Consider the following 26,590-nt stretch of genomic DNA (forward strand, 5'->3'; position numbering starts at 1 on the left):
TTGCTTTTTTTGTTTGTCTCTCTTTTTGTCCCACCAAGGTTCCTGCCTCTTACAATGTCCATAACAATTACAAAATCCAAAACCAGGGAAGTTGGCTCCTTGTGTAAATCATAAATAAAAACAGAATACAATGATTTGCTAATCTTTTCCAACTTATATTCAATTGAATAGACAGCAAAGACAAGCAGCTTAACGTTCCAAATGGAAAACTTTATTTTTTGCAAATATTAGCTCATTTAGAATTTAATACCTGAGACATGTGTGGAAAAAGCTGTCACAAGTGGCAAAAAAGACTGAGGAAGTTGAGGAATGCTCATCAAACACTTATTTGGAACATCCCACAGGGGCACAGGCTAATTGGGGACAGGTGGGTGCCATGATTGGGTATAAAAGAAGCTCTCATTAAATGCTCAGACATTCACAAACAAGGATGGGGCGAGGGTCACCACGTTGTGGACAAATGCATAAGCAAATTGTCCAACAGTTTAAAAACAACATTTCTCAACAAGCTATTGCAAGGAATTTAGGGATTTTACCATCTAATGTCCGTAATATCATCAAAAGGTTCAGAGATTATGAATAAATCACCGCACGTAAACCGCAAGGCCGAAAACCAACAATGAATGCCCGCAACGTTCGATCCCTTAGGCGGTACTTCATCAAAAACCAACATCTGTGTGTAAAGGATAGCACCAAATGGACTCAGTAACACTTCAGTAAACCATTGTCAATAACTACAGTGCATCATTATCTGTAGGTGCAAGTTAAAACTCTACTATGCAAAGCAAAAGCCATTTATCAACAACACCCAGGAACCTCAGACTGTTGAACAACTTAGGCTGTAATTTAAGCAAGAATGTGACAGAATTTCACCTGAAAAGCTTCATAAATGTGTCTCCTCGGGTCCCAAACATTTACGGAGTGTTGTTAAAAGGAAAGGCCATGTAACACAGTGGTAAAAATGCCCCTGTGCCAACTTTTTTGCAATGTGTTGTTGCCATTAAATTCAAATTTAATGATTATTTGCAAAAAAAGAATAGTTTGTCAGTTTGAAAATTAAACATCTTGTCTTTGCAGTCTATTCAATTGAATATAAGTTGAAAAGGATTTGCAAATCATTGTATTCTGTTTTTATTTACCATTTACACAATGAGCCAACTTCACTGGTTTTGGGTTTTGTACATGAAAACGTGCCTAGACTATCAAAGCACTACAAATAGATAGCATTCTTGTGGGAAATAGTCAAATACCTGTGTAATTATTTACCAATTAAAGTGAGCAGAGTGCACTATCATGTGACTCTACCTTGTCAGCGTTGTCAGCGGCCAGCAGATTGGTGGCAAGTGTTTGCAGTTTGTGCTGAGCCATGTTCTTCAGGGCCGCCAGGCTGCGGCGAGTCATGGCCTGCTTCAGGTTCACTGCCGAGTGGCTTAAGGTGTCCACGGTGGCTGGAGCCAGCTCGTCACAGGCGTTGAGTATCTCTACAGCAGTTATACCCATCACACAGCGGTCCAAGGCCCCTGCAAACAAATACCAAATGATCAACCACAAGAACGGCAAACTACCGTGGACTGTTTGTAACTCTCAACGTCAGAATTGTATTCCACATGTGCATGGAGTAGTAACACAAATATATGTTGGTTAAGTGTGCTAACATGAATGTTGTTGATCGTATTTACAAGCATTTCAAACTCAGAAAGAACACCACAATAAGACACATTGCCTTGACTCACATATGAACTTGAAGTGCCATCCCATTCCTAACCAGTAGGGTTCAGTATGAACTGCAAAAAGTCAGTATTCAAATACAAGAAAAAAAAATACAAAAATGAGGGGTGTTTTATTTGAACTAAGCAAAATGATCTGCCAATAGAACAAGAACATTTGGCTTGTCAAGACTTTCCAAAACAAGTAAAATTAGCAAACCTCAATGAACACAAAAATACCTTAAAATAAGTATATTCTCACTAATGAAAAAAATAGAGACCTTTTTGCTCAATATGTTGAAAAATATTCTTAAATAAGTAAATGCTATTGCCATCATCTTGACATAATGATAAGTGCTCGGCATTAAATCTCAGCATCAAGATGTAATATCTTACTGAGATCATTTAGGACCAAAACAAGTAAAAGACTAACATAAAATCTGCTTAGCGAGAAGAATTATCTTATTAGAAAGAAAATAAGCAAATATCACACTTCCATCCATCCATTTTCTACCGCTTATTCCCTTTTTGGGGTCGCGGGGGGCACTGGCGCCTATCTCAGCTACAATCGGGCGGAAGGCGGGGTACACCCTGGACAAGTCGCTGCCTCATCACAGGGCCAACACAGATAGACAGACAACATTCACACACTAGGGACCATTTAGTGTTGCCAATCAACCTATCCCCAGGTGCATGTCTTTGGAGGTGGGAGGGGCCTATCCCCAGGTGCATGTCTTTGGAGGTGGGAGGGGCCTATCCCCAGGTGCATGTCTTTGGAGGTGGGAGGGGCCTATCCCCAGGTGCATGTCTTTGGAAGTGGGAGGAAGCCGGAGTACCCGGAGGGAACCCACGCATTCACGGGGAGAACATGCAAACTCCACACAGAAAGATCCCGAGCCTGGGATTGAACCCAGGACTGCAGGACCTTCGTATTGTGAGGCAGACGCACTAACCCCTCTGCCACCGTGAAGCCCAAATATCACACTTATTCGAGATATTTCATCTTACTTAGATTTCAGTTTTTGCCGTGCACCTTTTGCAGCTATTACAGCTTCAACTCTTTATGGACCTTGCTTCTTCCAAAAGTGCATTGATGAGGTCACACACTGGTGTTGGTCAAGAAGGCCTGGCTCTCAGTCTCTGTTCTAATTCATCCCAAAGGTGTTCTATCGGGTTCAGGTCAGGACTATGTGCAGGCCAGTCAAATTCAACCACACTAGACTCTGTCAGCCATGTCTTTATGGACCTTGCTTTGTGCACTGGTGCACAGTCATGTTGGATCAGGAAAGGCCCTGCTCCAAACTGTTCCCACAAGGTTGGGAGCATGGAATTGTCCAAAATGTTTTTGGTAACCTGGAGCATTCAAAGTTCCTTTCACTGGAGCTAAGAAGCCAAGCCCAACTACTGAAAAACAGCTCCACATCCTAATTCCGCCTCCACCAAATTTCACATTCAGCACAATGCAGTTCAAAATGTACTGTTTTCCTTTCTGGCAACCTCCAAACCCAGACTGGTCCATCAGATTGCCAGATGGAAAAGCGGTATTCATCAGTCCAGATAAGGCGTCTCCACTGCTCTAGAGTCCAGTGGCAACGTGCTTTACAACACTGCATTCCACGCTTTGCATTGGACTTGGTGATGCATGGCTTAGATGCAGCTGCACGGCCATGGAAACCCATTCCACGAAGCTCTCTGCGTACTGTACGTGGGTTAATTGGAAGGTCACATGAAGTTTGGAGCTTTGTTGCAACTGACTATGCAGAAAGTCGGCGACCTCTTTGCACTATGAACTTTAGCATCCGTGGACCCCTTTCCGTCTTTTTAAGTGGCCTACCACTTGGTGGCTGAGTTGCTGTTGTTCCCGAACTCTTTTAGGTTCTTATATAAAGCCGACAGTTGGCTTTGGAATATTTAGGAGCGAGGAAATTTCACGACTGGATTAGTCGCACAGGTGGTATCCCATGACAGTTCCATCGGAGCGGCCCATTCTTTCACAAATGTTTGTAGAAACTAAGTGCTTGATTGTACACACCTGTGGACACCTGATTCTGATCATTTGGATTGGTGGCCAAATACTTGTATTATCATTTCAACAATCAGGGTTGGATCATACCATGTCAAGAAACAAACTTCAAGTGTCTGTTTTCTCAGCTTCTTTGTCATTCCTGTCACATACTGTACTTGCTCTTTGTGGCTATCCATCTTTATATCAACACCAAATTTTCCCACACAACTTCCCAGATTCCTCGATTACAGCGCATCATAATACTCAGTACCATCGTCTTTTGTCTCAAATGTGATTCAGGTCACAGCAATCTCTAGCTGCAACAATTCTCTGCCCTCACAAAAGAGAAGAGGGTTAGAGGAGACACCATTAGCTGCAGACAGACTTGATATCAGGATTGCCTCGGAGTATTGAGTGAGAAGAGAAGTGGCACCATTATGCTGTACGTGTGTGTGTGTGTGTATGTGTGTGTGTGTGTGTGTGTGTGTGTGTGCGTGCTCTCTTACATTCACACTTTCTCTCTCACACACACACTTTAATTTCACACTCAGTTACCCTGCAATCTCTCAGCAGCAGCAGCAGGCCCACACAGTCTTTCCCAGTCTCACATGATCATTCAAAGCAAAGTTGTCTGTTTTCTGCAAATCCAATCATGGTCAAAAGTTATGTAAAGAACATAATAATGTCATGGCTGTCTTGAGTTTGCAATCATTTCGACAACTCTTAGTTTTTTGTGATAGAGTTATTGGAGCACATACTTGCTGGTCACAACAATCATTCAGGAAGTTTGGTTCTTTTATGAATTTATTATGGCTCTCCCAAATCTGCTGGGTCATCTGAACACAGAATTTTCCTCCAGAAGGTCTTATTTTTGTCCATGTGATGTCAGATGAAACTAAAATGTAGCTGTTTGGCCACAATACCCAGCAATATGTTGTTGATGCCTTTAATCCCAGGTACACCAAACCTACCGTCAAGCATGGTGGTGGTAGTATTATGATCTGGGCCTGTTTTGCTGCCAATGGAACTTGTACTTTACAGAGAGTAAATGGGACAGTGAAAAAGTTTTTCAGGACAACATAAAATCATCAGCCCGGAGGTTGGGTCTTGGACGCAGTTGGGGGTTCCAACAGGACAATGACAACAAACACACGTCAAAAGTGGTAAAGGAATGGCTAAATCTGGCTAGAATGAAGGTTTTAGAATGGCCTTCCCAAAGTCCTGACTTACACGTGTGGACAATGCTGAAGAAACAAGTCCATGTCAGAAAACCAACAAATTTAGCTGAACTGCACCAATTTTGTCAAGAGGGGTGGTCAAAAATTCACCACTCTAACTTTTTATATCTAATAGTAGATAGTGTAACTTTTTATACCCAATAGTACCTGTGCGCCTTATAATCCGGTGCGCCTTATATATGGACCAATATTGAGTCACAACAGGTCTCACAACTACGGTAAGCAGCCGCCGATTTCACTTTACCCTGTAGAAGAAGAAGCGTGGTGCATGCTGGGATATATGACTGCGCCAGGCGTGCCGTTTCATTTCCATTCCTGTGTTTATGTAAAGACCCCAAATGGCTCCTATTGAGAGACATGATTTCAGGAAAGCAGGAATTGTCACTGAACTGCTAGACAACAGCAGCAACACTGACTTCATTATTGATGTCTCCAAATAGTGCAAAGCAATCATACATCAATAACTCAGCGTTGCTGAAACTTTAATGCCACACAACACAACACACAAAATAAACATGTAAAGCTCTACTTATTAAGTTATTCCTCATCCACCAATCCCTCAAATTCTTCTTTTTCAGTGTCCGAACTAAACATGCCACAAGAGTTCTCGCAACTACAGTAAGCAGCCGCCGACTTCATTTTCCCTCATAGAAGAAGAAACAAGCAGTGCATGCTGGGATATATGACATCATTAATGGAGTCAGTGTTGCTGCTGTTGTCTAGCAGTTCAGTGACAATTCCTGCCTTCCTGAAATCATGTCTCTCAATAGGAGCCATTTTGGGGTCTTTACATAAACACAAATGGAAATGAAACGGCACGCCTGGCGCAGTCGTATATCCCAGCATGCACCGCGCTTCTCCTTCTACGGGGTAAATGAAGTCGGCGGCTGCTTACTGCTAGACACCGAACTCTATTTAATAATACAACTTTAACATTTGACAACCAAATAATAAAACAAGGTGACTCGGTAAAGAATCTGGGTATTATCTTCCACCCAACTCTCTCCTTTGAGTCACACATTAAAAGCGTTACTAAAACGGCCTTCTTTCATATCCGTAATATCGCTAAAATTCGCTCCATTTTGTTCACTAAAGACGCCGAGATCATTATCCATGCGTTTGTTACGTCTCGTCTCGATTACTGTAACGTATTATTTTGGGGTCTCCCCATGTCTAGCATTAAAAGATTACAGTTGGTACAAAATGCGGCTGCTAGACTTTTGACAAGAACAAGAAAGTTTGATCACATTACGCCTGTACTGTATATACCTTTATATACATATATACATACATATATACCTATACTGTATATACCTTTATATACATATATACATACATATATACCTGTACTGTATATACCTTTATATACATATATACATATATATATACCTATACTGTATATACCTTTATATACATATATACATACATATATACCTGTACTGTATACACCTATATATACATATATACATACATATATACCTGTACTGTATATACCTTTATATACATATATACATATATATATACCTATACTGTATATACCTTTATATACATATATACATACATATATACCTGTACTGTATATACCTTTATATACATATATACATACATATATACCTATACTGTATATACCTTTATATACATATATACATACATATATACCTATACTGGCTCACCTGCACTGGCTTCCTGTGCACTTAAGATGTGACTTTAAGGTTTTACTACTTACGTATAAAATACTACACGGTCTAGCTCCATCCTATCTTGCCGATTGTATTGTACCATATGTCCCGGCAAGAAATCTGCCTTCAAAAGACTCCGGCTTATTAGTGATTCCTAAAGCCCAAAAAAAGTCTGCGGGCTATAGAGCGTTTTCCGTTGGGGCTCCAGTACTCTGGAATGCCCTCCCGGTAACAGTTGGAGATGCTACCTCAGTAGAAGCATTTAAGTCTCACCTTAAAACTCATCATATACTCTAGCCTTTAAATAGACCTCCTTTCTAGACCAGTTGATCTGCCGATTCTTTTCTTTTTCTCCTATGTCCCCCCCTCCCTTGTAGAGGGGGTCCGGTCCGATGACCATGGATGAAGTACTGGCTGTCCAGAGTCGGGACCCAGGATGGGCTGCTCGCCTGTATCGGTTGGGGACATCTCTACGCTGCTGATCCGCCTCCACTTGGGATGGTTTCCTGTGGACGGGACTCTCGCTGCTGTCTTGGATCCGCTTTGAACTGAACTCTCGCGGCTGTGTTGGAGCCACTATGGATTGAACTTTCACAGTATCATGTTAGACCCGCTCCACATCCATTGCTTTCGGTCCCCTAGAGGGGGGGGGTTGCCCACATCTGAGGTCCTCTCCAAGGTTTCTCATAGTCAGCATTGTCACTGGCGTCCCACTGGATGTGAATTCTCCCTGCCCACTGAGTGTGAGTTTTCCTTGCCCTTTTGTGGGTTCTTCGGAGGATGTTGTAGTCGTAATGATTTGTGCAGTCCTTTGAGACATTTGTGATTTGGGGCTATATAAATAAACATTGATTGATTGATTGATTGATACTGTAGTTGCGAGACCTCTTGTGGCATGTTTCATTGGAACACTGAAGAAGAAGAATTTGAAGGATTGGTGGATGAGGAATAACTTAATAAAGTGAGCTTTACATGTTTATTTTGTGTGTTGTGTTGTGTGACATTATCCTTTGAGCAACGTTGAGTTATTGATATATTCTTATTGCTTTGCACTATTTGGAGTGTTACTATATTGTGATTGCACGTTTGATTCACCGTAACTGTATCGGACTGTTTTTTACCTGTTTATTGAATCGAGGAATAGTTCCCCTCCACTATGTGAAATAAATGTTGCACTACAAGTTATACCTTGCTGTTGTTAAAAGATAAACAAAATACCATTTACCTCGGGGGAAATAATAAAACAGCTGTTTATTCATTTTGGGAGTGAACGGAGTTGTCAGAACGCTGGTTTGTAATCTATTAATAAAGTTTGACTGACCTGTCTGACTGTTTTGTTGACATTCCCTTTAGTGCAGCTCCATCTAAAGGATGCATAACGTAAGCCCAGCCTCTACTGTAGCATCTATTCTATGCGCCTTATATATGAACAAAGTTTGAAAATAGGCCATTCATTGAAGGTGCGCCTTATAGTGCGGAAAATACGGTACATGTTATGTAGACCACAAGGAAGTGTTTAGAAAAACATCATAATATGACCCCTTTAATGCTCCTTGTAACCCGGTGTGCCTTTTGTATGAAAATAGTCCAGAACAGACCCGCTCATCGGCAGTCCGCCTTATAATCCGGTGCCCCCTGCGGTCTGAAAAGTACAATATACTATCTAATCATTCTAGAAATGAAAAGCCTCACCTGTATCCATCTGCCAGACGTACACAGAGCCGTCAGAGCATCCGACCACCAGGTAGTCGTCAGCTGGACGCCATTTGATAACTTGGATCGGGAAGAGATGGCGCGATGCTAACATGATGCACTTCCTTTCCCGGAGACTGAGCAGACCAACTGAGTGGTCGCTGGCCACAGAGCAGACGCAGTGCTGCACTCGAGTCTGCAGAGCAAGCATACACACTCAATAATTGTTGACAAAAGCGACATCCAAACATATTCCGTACAGTTTAAGGGTTTCGGGTTGGCTGCGTCCTGTTCCGGGTGGGGTTAGGGCACAGGGGAAACTACAGTTGTCAGTCAGTCACGGACAATTGTCTTGATAGAGAACAGCTTCGGTATTTTTCAGATTATAAGGCGCACCTAAAATCCTTTCATTTTCTCAAAAATCGACAGTGCGCCTTTTAACCTGGTGCGCCTAATGTACGGAATCATTCTGGTTGTGATTACCGACTTCGGAGCAATTTTATTTGGTACACGGTGTAATGATAAGTGTGACCAGTAGATGGCAGTCACACACAAGAGATACGTGTAGACTGCAATAGGACGCCAGTAAAAAACACAAAAACTTTAAATGTTCCATTAAAAATGAACATTAAACAAGCCACTCAAAAATCTGTCAAAATGTTTTAGTATGACTTTGAAACCGCACCGCTTGATGGATTGTCGGCCTATTAGAGCTACCGTAGTCAGAGATGAAAGTATTAATATGGTGTGTGTATTTGGACCGCAAAATGGCACCCATTAGCAGACATTATTTGGAGTTTTGTTTCACAATATTATGCAAAACTAACGTTTCTTACCTTCTGTTACCTGCTGAAGTGTATTTGAGATCTGCATAAGTCCTGAAAATTTGCGCACTCCCGCCACTGTAGTAGTCCGTTTCGATGCCACAGTCTCTAAAGGCCTACTGAAAGCCACTACAACCGACCACGCAGTCTGATAGTTTATATATCAATGATGAAATATTAACATTGCAACACATGCCAATACGGCCTTTTTAGTTTACTAAATTGCAATTTTGAATTTCCCAGGACTTCTTTCTTGAAAACGTTGCGTAATGACGTGTACGCGTGACGTCACAGGCTGTTATGAATGTTAGCGCTGCACACACACACAACTAAAAGTCGTCTGCTTTAACAGCATAATTACACAGTATTTTGGAGATCTGTGTTGCTGAATCTTTTGCAATTTGTTCAATTAATATTGGAGAAGTCAAAGTAGAAAGATGGAGTTGGGACGCTTTAGCCTTTAGCCACACAAACACACGGTGATTCCTTGTTTAAAATTCACGGAGGTGAAACTTTACTATGGATCAGAGGGGACATGGATCCCGACTACTTGTCAACCAGCAGGTTTTGGTGGGAAAATTGTGGTTAAAAAGTCGCCTCTTACCGGATATCAGCTGAGCTTGTGTCGTCCGTACAGCTGCCGTCGACTTCCACACCCGGCCGTGGACGTACACTTCTGACTATCAGGTACTGTTAAACTCACTAAAACACTAGCAACACAATAGAAAGATAAGGGATTTCCCAGAAATATCCTAGTAAATTTCTCTAAAAATATATGAATCCGTCTCAATGCAACGCGATTGCAATAGCGTTTTTTTTTTTTTCCCAGTCCGTCGCTATCAATATCCTCAAACACGAATCTTTCATCCTCGCTCAAATTAATGGGGAAATTGTCGTTTTATCGGTCCGAATAGCTCTTTTTGTTGGAGGCTCCCGTTAAAATCAATGTGAATATGTGAGGAGCCATCAACATGTGACGTCATCTTCTGCGACTTCCGGTAGAGGCTTTATCGTGGATGTTCTCTACTAAATCCTTTCACCAAAAATATGGCAATATCGCGAAATGATCAAGTATGACACATAGAATGGACCTGCTATCCTTGTTTGAATAAGAACATCTCATTTCAGTAGGCCTTTAAGCTTCTTCTTTTTCACTATCTTCTAGTTATCGGACATTCACCCTTTGCTGTTGCCATTTCTAATATAAAGTGGCGTAAAGTTCTAACTTATATCTTGCTATGAAAGCACTGAAAATCTACCAGTGTAGTGAGTTTACATTATTCACCTAAGGAACTTTAGTTATTAGAGAGTTCCGGTCGGACTGTTTTTCACGGGACACATTGTTATTGCACGAGTGAGCCACGGACGAGAAAATGCTTCTCAGTTGTTGATTTAATTACAGTCTGAAAGTCATTAAAATATTTAGCTCCATATTTTGAAACTTCTTCCACTCCCGTCCTTGCACGCTACACCGCTACAACAAAGATGACGGGAAGAAGAGGCTTTCGAAGGTAACCATCCATCCATTTTCTACCGCTTATTCCCTTTCGGGGTCGCGGGGTGCGCTGGCGCCTATCTCAGCTACAATCGGGCGGAAGGCAGGGTACACCCTGGACAAGTCGCCACCTCATCGCAGGGCCAACACAGATAGACAGACAACATTCACACTCACATTAACACACTAGGGACCATTTAGTGTTGCCAATCAACCTATCCCCAGGTGCATGTCTTTGGAGGTGGGAGGGGCCTATCCCCAGGTGCATGTCTTTGGAAGTGGGAGGAACCCGGAGTACCTGGAGGGAACCCACGCATTCACGGGGAGAACATGCAAACTCCACACAGAAAGATCCCGAGCCTGGATTTAAACCCAGGACTGCAGGAACTTCATATTGTGAGGCAGACGCACTAACCCCTCTGCCACCGTGAAGCTTTCGAAGGTGAGACACGTAAATAAAACCGCCCATGAAACTGCAAGTTCTGAAGCGACTGTCAAAAAGCAGCTTTAAAAAGATCCGTAAAACATAATCTATTCAACATTTTGACCTAAGAACCACCATTACTTTTTATGTAAACCACAAAAAAATGTTTTGAATTTAGAAAAAAAATCCGAATATGACCACTTTAATGCGCCTTATAATCCGGTGTGCCTTACATATGAAAAAAGACCTGAATAGACGCGCTCATCGGCAATGCGCCTTGTAGTCTGGTGCGTCCTATGGTCCATAAAATATGGTACATACAAATCAGTAATGTGAACAACAACACTATTAATATAGTGTAGTAACATGCATGAAACAAGATGAAAGCCGACAGAAAGCATAATAAGCTTCCTTAAAAACAGTAGGTGTTTGAAATATTATTAAATATTATGTCACGCCATATCATGGGAGGGAGGACTCACGCTGCAGTTTTCTGGTGGCACAATGAGCTGGGTGATCTCTCCCCCGTGAACACAGAAAATGTGCTTCATCTCGCCAGTGAAGATATCCCAGACGATGACGGAGAAGTCCACCCCTCCGGACACCAGAGAGCGCTGGTCGTAGCGAGGGGAGACCTGGTACGGATACAGGACGCATGTCACCTTGTTCCTGTGACCTCGCAGCGTGCGGTGCGGTGGCCATCCTGCGCAGCATGGGGACAAAGGCGGTGAAATATTAATTTGCGTGATGATTTCAGCGCCTATAATCGTTTTGTCTTATTGGCTATATGATTGAAAAAAAGCAACAGATGTTATACACTTGCTTTGGGACTTAGTTCATTACCTCCACCAAGGAGATGTTTTCATTGATGCTTGGGTGATGTTAGTTAGTACTGTGTATGATTAGGGATGCACCGAAATGAAAATTTGTGGCCGAAGCCGAATAAAACTTAAACGCTTGGCCGAAGGCCGAATACCGAATAATGAATGCAGTTTTTCACAATTTTTTTTATATTGCATAAATAGCCTAGAATAAATATTTAGACATGTTTTTCAAATAAAGTATTTTTTTATTGAATATTGACATTTTTTTAATATTCCAGTAGCCTTTGCTTTTCAAAAGAAGCACAACGTTTTTCATTTATATTAGGCCTTCAAACAAAACATGCATTCCAAAAAAAAATAAAGTGCTTTAAAGTGGATAAACCCACAACAAATGAACTATTGTCCTTTTGGCAAAAGTCTGCTTAGCCACAGTAGATATGCTAATAATGTAAACAGAAGGCTCAAGTAAATCTCAAATAAGTGTGTGCTTGTAACCTCATACACTTATACAGGTAGCCTACACAACAGGCTAATAATGTAAACAGAGGCCCCACTAAATCTCAATAAGTGTGTGCATGTAACCTCATACACTTATACAGGTACACAACATATCACAACGTCACCACATGTTGGTTGATTGCGTCACCGCCTCAAAAAATTGCGTCACACGCCACTATTCAGCCTTGTTCTTAACTCATTCCACCGAAAACCGAATGTGGCTTTTTTTACCATATTCGGCCGAATATATTCGGTTACCGATTAATCGGTGCATCCTTATGTATGATAATATTTAGTAAGGACATTAACCCATAGAGGGGTGGGCATCAGCCAAGGAAAACTCTGGTACTTCTCAGTTAATAATAATTTAACTGTCACTGTTTAGTTATCCAAAAATATAGATTGTTAAATGTAGCTAACAATCAAAGATTAGCATCAATACAAATGGCCCATCAAATCCTAAATAACACTGCATCAGCGCCACTTAAGCACTTTGTCCAGTTTACATCTGCTGTGACAACTAGAAACACACGAACCTCCACCAGGGGGCAGTGTAGCGTACGCAGGTGTACTGAAGTGAAGTGAATTATATTTATATAGCGCTTTTCTCCAGTGACCCAAAGCGCTTTAGATAGTGAAACCCAATATCTAAGTTACATCTAAACCAGTGTGGGTGGCACTGGGAGCACGTGGGTAAAGTGTCTTGCCCAAGGACACAACGGCAGGTGACTAGGATGGTGTAAAAGATCTTCTGCACAATCAGCCTTTTCATATAAAGCCATAAAGGAATGGAACGACCTCACAACAAACTTTGAAAAGTCTTAACAGATTACCCTTCCTTCACAATTGAAGTTAAAAAGTGGCTTTGGAGCAATCAAAGCTGCTCACACGGTAAATAAGGTGGCCACTTTGTTTGACACACCAACTTAATCTGTATTATATTTATCCGTGACAGCATTATTGTTGTAAACTGCGAGGTGTGAATGTTAAAATCATGGTTGATGATGAAAGATGTGAACAAGAGCATGTATTGTCTTTGTGTGATGATGTACATGAGGTGTGGTTGTATTGTATATTAAGTATGTGTCCATGAAAGGGCATTTTATGACTTTTCTTAATTTGACTACATGCTATAGTATGCTTTTATTGTCATAATTCTATTGCATGATTTTTGTATCCCTTTAATTTAGGTAGCCAGGGACTGCAGATGGAAATGAGCTATTTAGCTATAATCTGGTACAGAACATATCTGTCTTTGAGCTAAATGTTTCTGTGCATTGTCCCTTCAAATAAAGACTAAACTAAAGTAATCCTAACAATATAATTAAGACAGTTTGTAGGTGGTGGATATCCAAATAAGGATAGATTGGTCTAGGTCACAGGTGTCAAACTCAAGGCCCGGGAGCCAGATCTGGCCCGCGACATCATTTTATCTGACCCTCAAACACCTGCAAATGATATGTGTCAATAAAGTACTTAATAGGGTCTCACTAAATGTGATGGACTTTTTTCGTGCCAACACACCTTTTAAACTTTAACAATAGCCAATATTGCAACATATATTCCAGTATATTATCATACTTTCCAAACATGATTGTCTAAATAAAAATATTTAACTTTACACTAATCTACTCATCAAATTAATAAAAATGACAATAAATTGTATGTTGTTCTTTACAGCACATTACTGTAAATTGATAAATAAACTACTTCTGTTTTTTGCATTAAAATTCTGTTGACTGAGCTGACAGTTTTTGACTGTAAAATCCCTCCAGAGACCTTTTCTGTGAACTGTTACTACCTTTTCTTTGAACTCTTGTAATCAAAGGCGATGGCTGTTTACGACCCCCATCCTTAGAACCAGCTGTTGCCATGTAATCAGGGAAAGTCCAAATAAAATAGGAGACGTACAATCTTTGGTCAGAGCGTGATAGAGACTGTACAAAAGTACAGCCCAGACGCTCTCTCCTCAATTGAGCCAAATTTGATTATGTCCCTGTTGAATTATTTGCTTATGTCTTGTTTAATAGATGTCATCAGTGTTTGAACCTGACAAATATAATGTTGTTAAAAACAATGTAAATTTAACACAAAACTTCTGGCAACTAAGCTGCCGGCTTTTTCCGTAAACTCCTCCAAAAAACAGTGGTACAGATTTTCCATTTACAGTAAAATGTTGTAAAAAATTAAAAAACACCATATTTTACAGTAAAATTCTGTAAATTTATATATATAATTATAATAAATAATTATTATATAATTAATAATTAAATCCGGAGTCAAATGCATACATTAATCGCTGTTACAAGCGGCCCTCTGTTGGCAGCCATAACTGCCATGTGGCCCTCGATGAAAACCAGTTTGACATCCCTGGTCTAGGTCGAGGTCTGCATTGGACTTTACGTCGTTAAACGTTTTGTGTGAGATTAACAATCTTCCTTTGTATCTTCATGTAAACCCTCACCTCTTCTAAGCATGTGTTCTCCCTGAAGCAACTGAACGATTGCGGTCTGGGTAGCAGGAACCAGAATGATGCTGCCATCTTCTCTTCCGCACACCAGTCTACCCTGGGAGGGGATGTAGACGCTGGCTGTCACCTGAGGGACATGATAGACATTTCAAGTGAGGAAAACTATACATTATTCAGTTAGGCTATTCCATTCACAGAGAGACTCCAACCTTAATGGGCTCCTCCTTGCCAGGCAGGACACTTAGCTGGTCAATGATTCCAGAAGACATCGGAGTCAACTTATCAAATGCCGCTTGCAGACTGATGGTGAATGACACCTGCAGGTCTACAAAGACGCAGGTAAGTGGTGAGTTTAGATCAAAATATTAGATACAAGAAACAAAAATATGTTGAAGAGGTTCATTTAGCCATACCATGAATTGATTAACTTGGACCCCAACTTAAACAAGTTGAAAAACTTATTGGGGTGTTACCATTTAGTGGTCAACTGTACGGAATATGTACTCAACTGTGCAATCTACTAATAAAAGTTTCAATCGATCAATCAATCAAGCCTACTGACATGTATTTATAAATGGTGGATTTATACAGGCTAGTAAAGTAAAGTTTTGTAGCTGACAAGTTTAGGCTACCTTGCTTCTGCAGCCTTCATCAGAAGTGTCACGTGATTTTAGCGTGACACCGCTAACATCACGCTAGGGGTGTAACGGTACGTGTATTTGTATTGAACCGTTTTGGTACCGGGGTTTCGGTTCGGTACGAGGGTGTACCCAACGAGTTTCTAAGCTGCAGTCTTAACAAGCTGCTCTGCTTCTTCTGCCTCTGTCTCAGCACCCAGCATTGTCCCACCCACACAACCATCTGATTGGTTACATATATAGCGGTAACACCCAATCAGCAGTGTGTATTCAGAGCGCATGTAGTAAATGCTACAGCGTCGAGCAGATAGGTGTTTAGCAGGTGAGCATAAGGCAGCGTACTCTCCCCAAATGATAATAAACACCTCCCAGTCAACTACTACTAACATCACTATGAGCTCGTTGACCTTCTAGAAACTTAAACTGCAGGTCAGCTCGCTTGCAGTTCTGGCTTGAGGTGAAGGCTAATTAGCTTTTAGCGTAACGTTAGCTCATTTTGCGGTGTGTGTGTGTTTTACGGACAGAAAATCTTTGAATGGCAGGGTCTCTGCTATCACATGTTGATACAAATACAACATTTAAATAATAAAAATCAACTACAGGCTTCCCAAATGCTGTAATAAAAAAAGCATGATGAGTTGACTTGAAACTGTTTTATGTTGCACTTTTTATATGTAGAAGAAAAGTTTTGTCATTTTATTTAATTTGAGCAACAATTTGAGGCAGTTTAATGTTGATTAACGTGGGCAGAATTATTATAGTGTTCCCAATGTTAAAAGGATGAAGCCATTGTTTACAATTTTGGTAAATAAATAACCCAAAAATTTATATTTTGTTGTTTTCTTGCTGTACCAAAAATGAACAAAATCGTGACTTCTAAACCGAGGTACGTACTGAACTGAAATGCTTGTGTACCGTTAGGCCCCTACATCATGTGGCATATTAGTAATTATAATACATTACTATTGTTATCATCATGAGTCATTTTATCATAATCTCTTCCTATTAACGTCTGCAATGTATAATCTATTCTATTTAAATACTATTACATTTCAATTATGACAGTGTTGTTTTACTCATTAGGTTAAATCGGGGACCTTGGCTACTACATTTGTGTGCAGGTATGCCAGGAAAATTAAATGAAATGCTAACCTGCAGGAGTGGACAGTTGCTGTGGAGGCGAGGCATCCGGAATGTTCCACAGTGACAGTTTGCCTGCAGAATCTCCCTGAATAAGCAGCTTGAGGAAGGGCTCTCGTCGACCAAAAAAGAAGCGAGTCACAGGAGGACAGATGAGGAGCTGGGAAGTGGTTAGAGAGAAGAATTAACCTCAACGCGAACATCTGTGACCTATTAAGTCATTAATGTTATTTTGAATGGAAGAAACTCTAACAGCTTCCGAATAATTTTAAATATTTAAAATATCTAAAAAGTGGCTAAAGCGTATTTCAACGTTAAATTTAAGACTTTTGAGGAACTTTTTTAAAACCATATTAAAAATAACCTAAGACCATTTTACAACTATACAGACAAAAAAGTAAAATGACATGAAGGACATTTCCAGGGCCAGAATGAGTTCATGAATGTATGAATTCATTCTCCGCTCTTTGACATTGGGAAACAAAATGGTTGAAGTAAATAAAATAGTAAATAATATAAAAATGAAAATTTCACAGATAACCAATGAGATTACAGAGCCAACATTTCAACATCAACGGCATGAATCAAAATAACGAAAGAGATCACCAATTCAATAGATGGCAAGAAGAGTTCTGCCAAATGTGTTTATGGATTTAACAAAAGCATTTCAATCAATCATAATATCTTAAACAAATTAGAACGGCATCAGAGGGTTGGTCTTGAATGTTAGGGAAGTAAGATTGCATTCATGTTATCTTCTACAAGTCTCTTTATATGTTCAATTATAACATGAAGCTTTTTGTCATCTTGAAAAATGCACAATTATACTGTAAGAGCAGAGGAGATATGAAGGACACAAAATGGCTGTGCGCAATTTAGCCTTTTTTTGTTTGTTTTCTGGCACTGTTTAAGTTACCAGGCAGAAGTGTGACCACTAACAAGAATTCCTGGTTTCTTCTTCACTCTCAGGCTGTCCTCTGCAGCCCAAACTGTGTAATTACACTTCACTACACAATATTAGTACAAGTTAGCATACTTGCCCACCTGGAGACCTCCGAATTCGGGAGATTGGGGGGTTGTTGAGTTGGTGGGGGTGGCGAGGTTAAGGGAGTATATTTATAGCTATATTTCACTTAAAGCAGGGGTGTCCAAACTTTTTCCACTGAGGGCCGCACACAGAAAAATTGAAGCATGCGGGCACCAGTTTGATATTTTTCATTTTCAAACCATAACAAAATATATGGATTTTTTTTTTTTTTAACCTTTAGGGCTCCCGGGGACCATAATTGGTCTCAGTCATTAAAACGTTAAAAATAAGTCAATTTTTTTTTTATTTAACGCTTACGGTAAATCTCTATTTCAACCTCAGGTTGATATAAAGTTAAAAAAAAAAAAAAAAGACAAATTTGTTTTTTTTATAGTAAAACTGGAAATATTCTATATTTAGCTCTAAAAGATTAATAATGCAGGACACCATTGATTCTAATTATTTAATATTTCTGAGTAACCACAGTGAAAATATAAATAAAATCCCAATAAATGTAATTGTGATCAAACTCATAAAGTGATACATTTTTCTTTGTTTTTTTTTAACTTTCAACACTTAAATTACGAGATCAACTTCAGATATAAATGTCGATTTTACGTTTAAACTATTATTTTGTTTGTTTTTTATGCTCTTTTGCAACAACAAAAAAACTGATGTTTTTATATGGCAACCACACAATATGTGCAATATTTTTTCCACATAAAACATTTTTAAGTAATGGAGCCTTGAATAGGTCAATAATTCATTATAACATATATGTTTTAGAAAACATTTTTTTAGCAATGGCAAAGAAAAAGAAAAAGAAAGAAAGACAAGAGAAAAAAAATCAGCCTGCATGGCAGCTCTGTGTCAACATTGCAACTTTTTCTTGTTAGATTTCACCTCATTCCACTTTTTAAATGTTTGTTTTAATTTTTGCAATGCTATCAATTTTTTAGTTTTTGCAGAATGTGTGGCGGGCCGGTAAACAATTAGCTGCGGGCCACAAACGGCCCCCGGGACGCACTTTGGACACTCCTGACTTAAAGTCAAGTATTTCATGCACGCACGCACACACACACATATATATCTATATATATATATATATATATATATATATATCTATATATATATATATATAGATATATATATACACATACATACATACATACACACACAGTGTTTCCCCAGAATATTTGTTAGTTAAGGTGGTGTCTCTCCAGGGTCAAGGGGTCATCGCCCGGGACAGGTGGACAGACGGGAAAGGGGCTGAGTGGCGATATACGATATATATCTCGATATATTTACCTAAAGTAAAAACAAAGCAATATAGTGTATGTTGCTCCAAACCCTGTGAGGACCATTCAGCATTAATGGTGCCTTCACAGATGTGTAAGTTACCCAACCTTGGCCACTAATACACCCCCATACCATCACACATGTGTAAGTTACCCATGTCTTGGCCACTAATACACCCCCATACCATCACACATGTGTAAGTTACCCATGCCTTGGGCACTAATACACCCCCATACCATCACACGTGTAAGTTACCCATGTCTTGGGCACTAATACACCCCCATACCATCACACATGTGTAAGTTACCCATGCCTTGGGCACTAATACACCCCCATACCATCACACGTGTAAGTTACCCATGTCTTGGCCACTAATACACCCCCATACCATCACACATGTGTAAGTTACCCATGTCTTGGGCACTAATACACCCCCATACCATCACACATGTGTAAGTTACCCATGTCTTGGGCACTAATACACCCCCATACCATCACACATGTGTAAGTTACCCATGTTTTGGGCACTAATACACCCCCATACCATCACACATGTGTAAGTTACCCATGCCTTGGGCACTAATACACCCCCATACCATCACACATGTGTAAGTTACCCATGTCTTGGGCACTAATACACCCCCATACCATCACACATGTGTAAGTTACCCATGTCTTGGCCACTAATACACCCCCATACCATCACACATGTGTAAGTTACCCATGTCTTGGGCACTAATACACCCCCATACCATCACACATGTGTAAGTTACCCATGTCTTGGCCACTAATACACCCCCATACCATCACACATGTGTAAGTTACCCATGTCTTGGGCACTAATACACCCCCATACCATCACACATGTGTAAGTTACCCATGTCTTGGGCACTAATACACCCCCATACCATCACACATGTGTAAGTTACCCATGCCTTGGGCACTAATACACCCCCATACCATCACACATGTGTAAGATACCCATGTCTTGGGCACTAATACACCCCTATACCATCACACATGTGTAAGTTACCCATGTCTTGGGCACTAATACACCCCCATACCATCACACATGTGTAAGTTACCCATGCCTTGGGCACTAATACACCCCCATACCATCACACATGTGTAAGTTACCCATGTCTTGGGCACTAATACACCCCCATACCATCACACATGTGTAAGTTACCCAACCTTGGGCACTAATACACCCCCATACCATCACACATGTGTAAGTTACCCATGCCTTGGGCACTAATACACCCCCATACCATCACACATGTGTAAGTTACCCATGCCTTGGGCACTAATACACCCCCATACCATCACACATGTGTAAGTTACCCATGTCTTGGGCACTAATACACCCCCATACCATCACACATGTGTAAGTTACCCATGTCTTGGGCACTAATACACCCCCATACCATCACAGATGTGTAAGTTACCCATGCCTTGGGCACTAATACACCCCCATACCATCACACATGTGTAAGTTACCCATGTCTTGGGCACTAATACACCCCCATACCATCACACATGTGTAAGTTACCCATGCCTTAGGCACTAATACACCCCCATACCATTACACATGCTGGCTTTTCAACTTTGTTCCTAAAACTATCCGGATGGTTCTTTTCCTCTTTAGTCCAGAGGACACGACGTCCACAGTTTCCAAAAACAATTTGAAATGTGGACTCGTCAGACCACAGAACACTTTTTCGACTTTGCATCAGACAGTCTTAGATGAGCCGGCGGCGTTTCTGGGTGTTGTTGATAAAAGGCTTTGGCTTTATATAGTAGAGTTTTAACCTGGATTTACAGATGTAGCGACCAACTGTACTTACTGACAGTGGTTTTCTGAAGTGTTCCTGGGGCCCTGTGGTGATATCCAAGCCAGTCTCTCTCGGGTGACTGAACTTCTCACCTTATCTCTAAGGAAGATGCCAGCCACCCTTCTGAGGAAACTCATTTGGCCGCTTGTATCTGCAATCTTTTTCTTTTGGTCATGACCATAAGTGAGAGTAGGAGTGTAGATAGCTCTTAAGTTGAGGAACTTATGTATTTGGGTTTGCATTATTTCTCATAGGAACATTCGCTGTGGTTTTTGCATAATTTGGCCTTTTGGAGTGGATTACGACAAAAAAATCAAGGTACCAGTATTGCATACATTATTTAAATCACAAATACATCTATTTTGTCATTTCAAAAATACTGATTAGACACTGACCTGTTTGTCGGTTAGGTTCTCCATGCTGTAGATCAACGGCGATATTGAGCCTTCTTTTTTCCCAACATCACTTCGGAAATGTACACTTGCAGGAAGACAACTGGACGAAGACGACAACAACATGACTCAAGCTGCCAATGAACAATGCCGACGAAGATATAGACGTACCTGGCAGGTAGGTTGTAGATGTAACTGCAGCCATCCTCAGTCCAGATGATGACTTTGTCTGCAGCAATGAACTCTCCTCCAGCCCAGGGCTTGTCATTGTCAAAAGGCACCGAGCACAGCAACGAATAATCGGCTGCGTCAAAAACCTGATAAATGACAAACAATTTCAGGCTGAAGGGGCGCCGTGCTGCAGAAATGTTTAGTCGTGTACTAAATATGTTCTTTAGGACTTTTGCTTACTCTCCAGAACTTGGAGCAAACCACCAGCAGGCTGCTCTGAGTGAAGGTGCAGAAGGAAACACTCTGGCAGCCCTGACAGTAGATGGGTTTGGACTCCTCTTCAAAAACTGGATCCAGGTCCTGAACAAACAAACAAACAAACACACACACACATTTAAAATGTAATTTGGATGGATTGTTTCTTCCATTAAACCGCTTGTTTTGGTCACGTTTTTTTAATGTTTTTTTAAATTAATTCAACATAAAAAAAACACAAGACACACTTACAATTAGTGCATCAACCCAAAAAAAACATCCCGCCCCCTCATTCACACAAAAGTGGTTGTTTCTTTCTGTTATTAATATTCTGGTTCCTACATTATAGAACAGGGGTCACCAACCTTTTTGAAACCAAAAGCTACTTCTTGAGTACTGATTAATGGGAAGGGCTACAAGTTTGATACACATTTAAATAAATTGCCAGAAATAGCCAATTTGCTCAATTTACCTTTAATATATATATATATATATATATATATATATATATATATATATATATATATATATATATATCAACTGGGTATTTCCTTTTACGGAAAGTTTTTTGTAGAGAATAAATTATTTAAAAAACACTTAATTGAACAGTTTAAAAGAGGAGAAAACAGGAGAACAATTCAAATTAAATTTTGAAACATAGTTTATCTTCAATTTCGACTCTTAAAAATTCAAAATTCAACCGAAAAAAATGAAGAGAAAAACTAGCTAATTGGAATTTTTGGGAAAAAATTAAAACAACTATTTATGGAACATCATTAGTAATTTTTCCTGATTAAGATTAATTTTAGAATTTTGATGACATGTTTTAAATAGGTTAAAATCCAATCTGCACTTTGTTAGAATATATAACAAATTGGACCAAGCTATATTTCTAACAAAGACAAATCATTATTTCTTCTAGATTTTCCAGAACAAACATTTTAAAAGAAATTCAAAAGAGTTTGAAATACAACTTAAATTTGATTCTAAAGATTTTCTAGATTTGCCAGAATATATTTTTTGAATTTTAATCATAAGTTTGAAGAAATATTTCACAAATATTCTTCGTCAAAAAAACAGAAGCTAAAATGAAGAATTAAATTAAAATGTATTTATTATTCTTTACAATGAAAAAAATATATATACTTGAACTTTGATTTAAATTGTCAGGAAAGAAGAGGAAGGAATTTAAAAGGTAAAAAGGTATATGTGTTTAAAAATCCTAAAATTATTTTTAAGATTGTATTTTTTCTCTAAAATTGTCTTTCTGAAAGTTATAAGAAGCAAAGTAAAAAAATAAATGAATTTATTTAAACAAGTGAAGACCAAGTCTTTAAAATATTTTCTTGGATTTTCAAATTCTATTTGAGTTTTGTCTCCCTTAGAATTAAAAATGTCGAGCAAAGCGAGACCAGCTTGCTAGTAAATAAATACAATTTAAAAAATAGAGGCAGCTCACTGGTAAGTGCTGCTATTTGAGATATTTTTAGAACAGGCCAGCAGGCGACTCATCTGGTCCTTACGGGCACCAAGTTAGAGACCCCTGTTATAGAACAATACAGTCTGCAAGGGATACAGTCCGTGACACACACATGATTGTGTCTGCTGCTGGTCCACCAATAGTATTAACCTTTAACAGTTAATTTTATTCATTTTCATTCATTACTATTTTTTATGTAACTGTTTTTATATTGTTTTGCTTTCTATTTTATTGAAGAAAATGTTTCTTATTTATTTATATTATTTTAATGTTAAAAAGAGGACCTTGTCTTCACCAGACCAGGTTGTCAATAAAATTATATTGTTTAAAAGGGTTCTTAAAACCAGGTCCAGTCCAGATTATGTCCAGGTCGCGCTCAGCAACCCACACCTTTATTTATGTACACTGAAAATTAGGGAACACAACAACGGATTGCATATAATCTATAAACAAAATTACATTTTCAAAATAAGCATTTGATGACTTCCCATCTTTTTTTTATGTTTTTCGGCATCATTATCTCTTTCAACCATATAACTTTCTAAAGTTCAAAAATACTGATGGTCACGGTTTTTATCATGTCCACAGTAACATGGTATTTTACCTCTTAAACAGAAAGAATAAAAAAGAAAAACATACAGTACAGTTTGTGGCTTTGATATTGCAAGTTGTTGTGTGTTTAGGCATATTCTACGTAGTTTGAGCCAACAATGAGCATTTTCAAGGATACAAATTGCTAAATTAACTAAAAATATGAATATTACAGTAGCATTAGCCTAACGTCTTAAGGTGCAAGATGTTTGTTTAAATGTTTTTTTTTTATTTGTCTTTGCTATTTGGGCTATGCATAAGTACACAAACGTTTACTTCATGTTTAGAAACATGCTAATTCTTATTTTTACACTTTTTTTCCCAAATTCCATTGTATGTTATACTCTTCTGACACCACCAGGTGGCAGTATAAGTGTCCACATAAGTGGCCATAAGACCCCAATTCAGTAGTGTACACAATTTTGGAAAAAAGAGCTAAAAGTTGCAGTCCACGTATGTGGCCACTAAGCCTTTAGAGGTTTTAAGAAGCAAAATGCAACATACAGAATATGTATTATTTTCTCTTAAGTCTAATATATAACAAAACCCAAAACCAGTGAAGTTGCCACGTTGTGTAAATGGTAAATAAAAACAGAATACAACGATTTGCAAATCCTTTTCAACTTATATTCAATTGAATAGACTGAAAAGACAAGATACTTAACTTTAAGTTGTGGGTTTCTTATATTAAATGAGTGTGAAGGTGACTATGTGTGTGTTATATGTCTGGAGGGCTCTCATAATCCTGTAATTAGAAGGTCGTAAAAAGGTTTTCTTTGCTCTAGCAATGAAAATATTTGATTCATAATTGATTTAAAAAATACATTTACCGCGGTCAGACGCAGAACAAAACATCAACAATAAACGAGGTACGACTGTATCTTCTTCTGAATAAACTACCCTCATAATGGCATACCTGCATTCTGTCAACTTCAGCCGTGATGATCCAGACTTTTAGGATGCCGGTCACTGACACCGCCACGACTGTGTCCTCTGAAGACAGACAACACAAGTCATCGTCTACAGAATACATCTTCAACTTTCATTTAGATACAACACACTGAATGTGCCTTTGGAGCCCAAGTAAAGAGGATAAATAATGTAAAAACTAGAAAATGATCAATATGTTTTTTTTAGGGCCAATAGCGATACTGATTGCTGGGTCAAGTTTTCGGTACATCATTTGTCAATAGTGCGCAAATATCCATCCATCCATTCATCCATCCATCTTCCTCCGTTTATCCGAGGTTGGGTCAAGGGGGCAGCAGCCTAAGCAGGGAAGCCCAGACTTCCTTCTCCCCAGCCACTTCGTCCAGCTCTTCGCAAATTTCTCCCGATTTCCACCCAGACAACAATATTGGGGGCGTGCCTTAAAGGCATTGCCTTTGCCTGCCGGCCCAATCACATAATATCTACGGCATTTCACACACACACACACACACACACACACAAGTGAATGCAAGACATACTTGGTCAACAGCCATACAGGTCACACTGAGGGTGGCCGTATAAACAACTTTAACACTGTTACAAATATGCGCCACACTGTGAACCCACACTAAACAAGAATGACAAACATTTCGGGAGAACATCCGCATCGCAACACAACATAAACACAACAGAACCGATACCCAGAATTCCATGCAGCCCAAACTCTTCCGGGCTACAATATACACCCCTGCTGTTTTGAGGCATGTTAAAAAAAAATAATGCACTTTGTGACTTCAATAATAAATATGGCAGTGCCATGTTGGCATTTTTTTCCATAAGTTGATTTGATTCATTTTGAGAAACCTTGTTACATTTTTTAATGCATCCAGCGGGGCATCACAACTAAATTAGGCATTATAATGTGTTCTTTCCACCCCTGTGAAGTATATATCGGTATGAGATGATATCGGAATCGGTAATTAAGAGCTGGACAATATCGGAATATCGGCAAAAACGCCATTATTGGACATCTCTAGTTGTAATGTGTACATTTTAAGACTGTGTTTGTTTTATTTTCAGCTTAAGTAAAACAAACAAAATACAATTTTGAAGTTGTCTTCATTTTTAAGTCATTATGCCACAATTTTATTAGTCCGGCCTGCGTGGGAATAGATTGTAGGCATGTTTATATACAATACATGTAAAAAAGGTAGACTAAAAGGCTGAAATACCATTAAAAGCAAATGAATAATAGATTTGAAACATCATTGCAACCTTGTGTGCGGTGGGATCGGATAATGCTCATGGAGCTGATCCAGTCAGGGGAGATCTTGGACACCAGCGAGTAGAGAACTTCCAGGCTGGTGGCGTCCACCACGAGAATCTCCGGGTAATGGCCGTGACAGAGCAGACGACCCTCTCGCTGAGTGCCGATGGTGAACTGGTAGAACTGGAGAACCATGGAGATGGAGGAAATATAATGGAGAAAACCAGAACCGAAGGTGATGAGAAATTGAGGTCAATGTTGTGGATAAATATTAACATATATTTGTTAGTCATGTTAAAACTGGACTGTGTATAAGAATGTCTGCTACCTGTATTCCAGTGTGAGCGCAAGCAAGTTTGGTGAATTCAATGCAGCGACCATCATTGACATCCCATAAACACATCTCACTAAAGACAAATTGAAAAAAAGGTTATTGAACAATGTCAATACAACTTCGGACAGTGTTTATTGACAATAAATTCAAATTAGCAGAATTGTTGGGTGCACTCGAATATCACGATAGAGTCATTTTCTACATCACACAGAGACAAACCCGCGATATATCCAGTATATCGATATTTTGCCCAGCCCTAATTCAGTGTTTTATTGTTTATAGTTAATATTGTAAATCCCACTCTCTTTATTTTCCTGTACATTTTGAGTGGCCCATTCGGTAAAAAACTCTAAAATTCCATTCCGTTTTTTGGTGT

At 39.4% G+C, this 26,590-nt stretch overlaps 1 protein-coding gene across 2 annotated transcripts in view; it reads right to left on the reverse strand.

The window, feature by feature from the left end:
* The window catches only part of LOC133536522 (WD repeat-containing protein 7), a 143,958-nt gene that overhangs the window by 112,724 nt on the left and 4,644 nt on the right, over positions 1–26,590 (reverse strand). For both annotated transcript variants that reach the window (XM_061877129.1, XM_061877128.1), the window contains exons 4-15: positions 26,209–26,287; positions 25,889–26,063; positions 24,600–24,676; positions 21,598–21,717; positions 21,358–21,503; positions 21,190–21,289; positions 16,646–16,793; positions 15,065–15,180; positions 14,850–14,982; positions 11,546–11,766; positions 8,321–8,516; positions 1,306–1,520 (exon numbers count right to left, since the gene is read on the reverse strand). In XM_061877129.1, coding sequence (XP_061733113.1) covers positions 1,306–1,520; positions 8,321–8,516; positions 11,546–11,766; positions 14,850–14,982; positions 15,065–15,180; positions 16,646–16,793; positions 21,190–21,289; positions 21,358–21,503; positions 21,598–21,717; positions 24,600–24,676; positions 25,889–26,063; positions 26,209–26,287 — 1,726 coding nt within the window. The remainder of the gene's footprint in view (positions 1–1,305; positions 1,521–8,320; positions 8,517–11,545; positions 11,767–14,849; positions 14,983–15,064; positions 15,181–16,645; positions 16,794–21,189; positions 21,290–21,357; positions 21,504–21,597; positions 21,718–24,599; positions 24,677–25,888; positions 26,064–26,208; positions 26,288–26,590) is intronic.

Source organism: Nerophis ophidion, linkage group LG17, assembly GCF_033978795.1.
Source record: "Nerophis ophidion isolate RoL-2023_Sa linkage group LG17, RoL_Noph_v1.0, whole genome shotgun sequence".
Taxonomy (NCBI): Eukaryota; Metazoa; Chordata; class Actinopteri; order Syngnathiformes; family Syngnathidae; genus Nerophis; species Nerophis ophidion.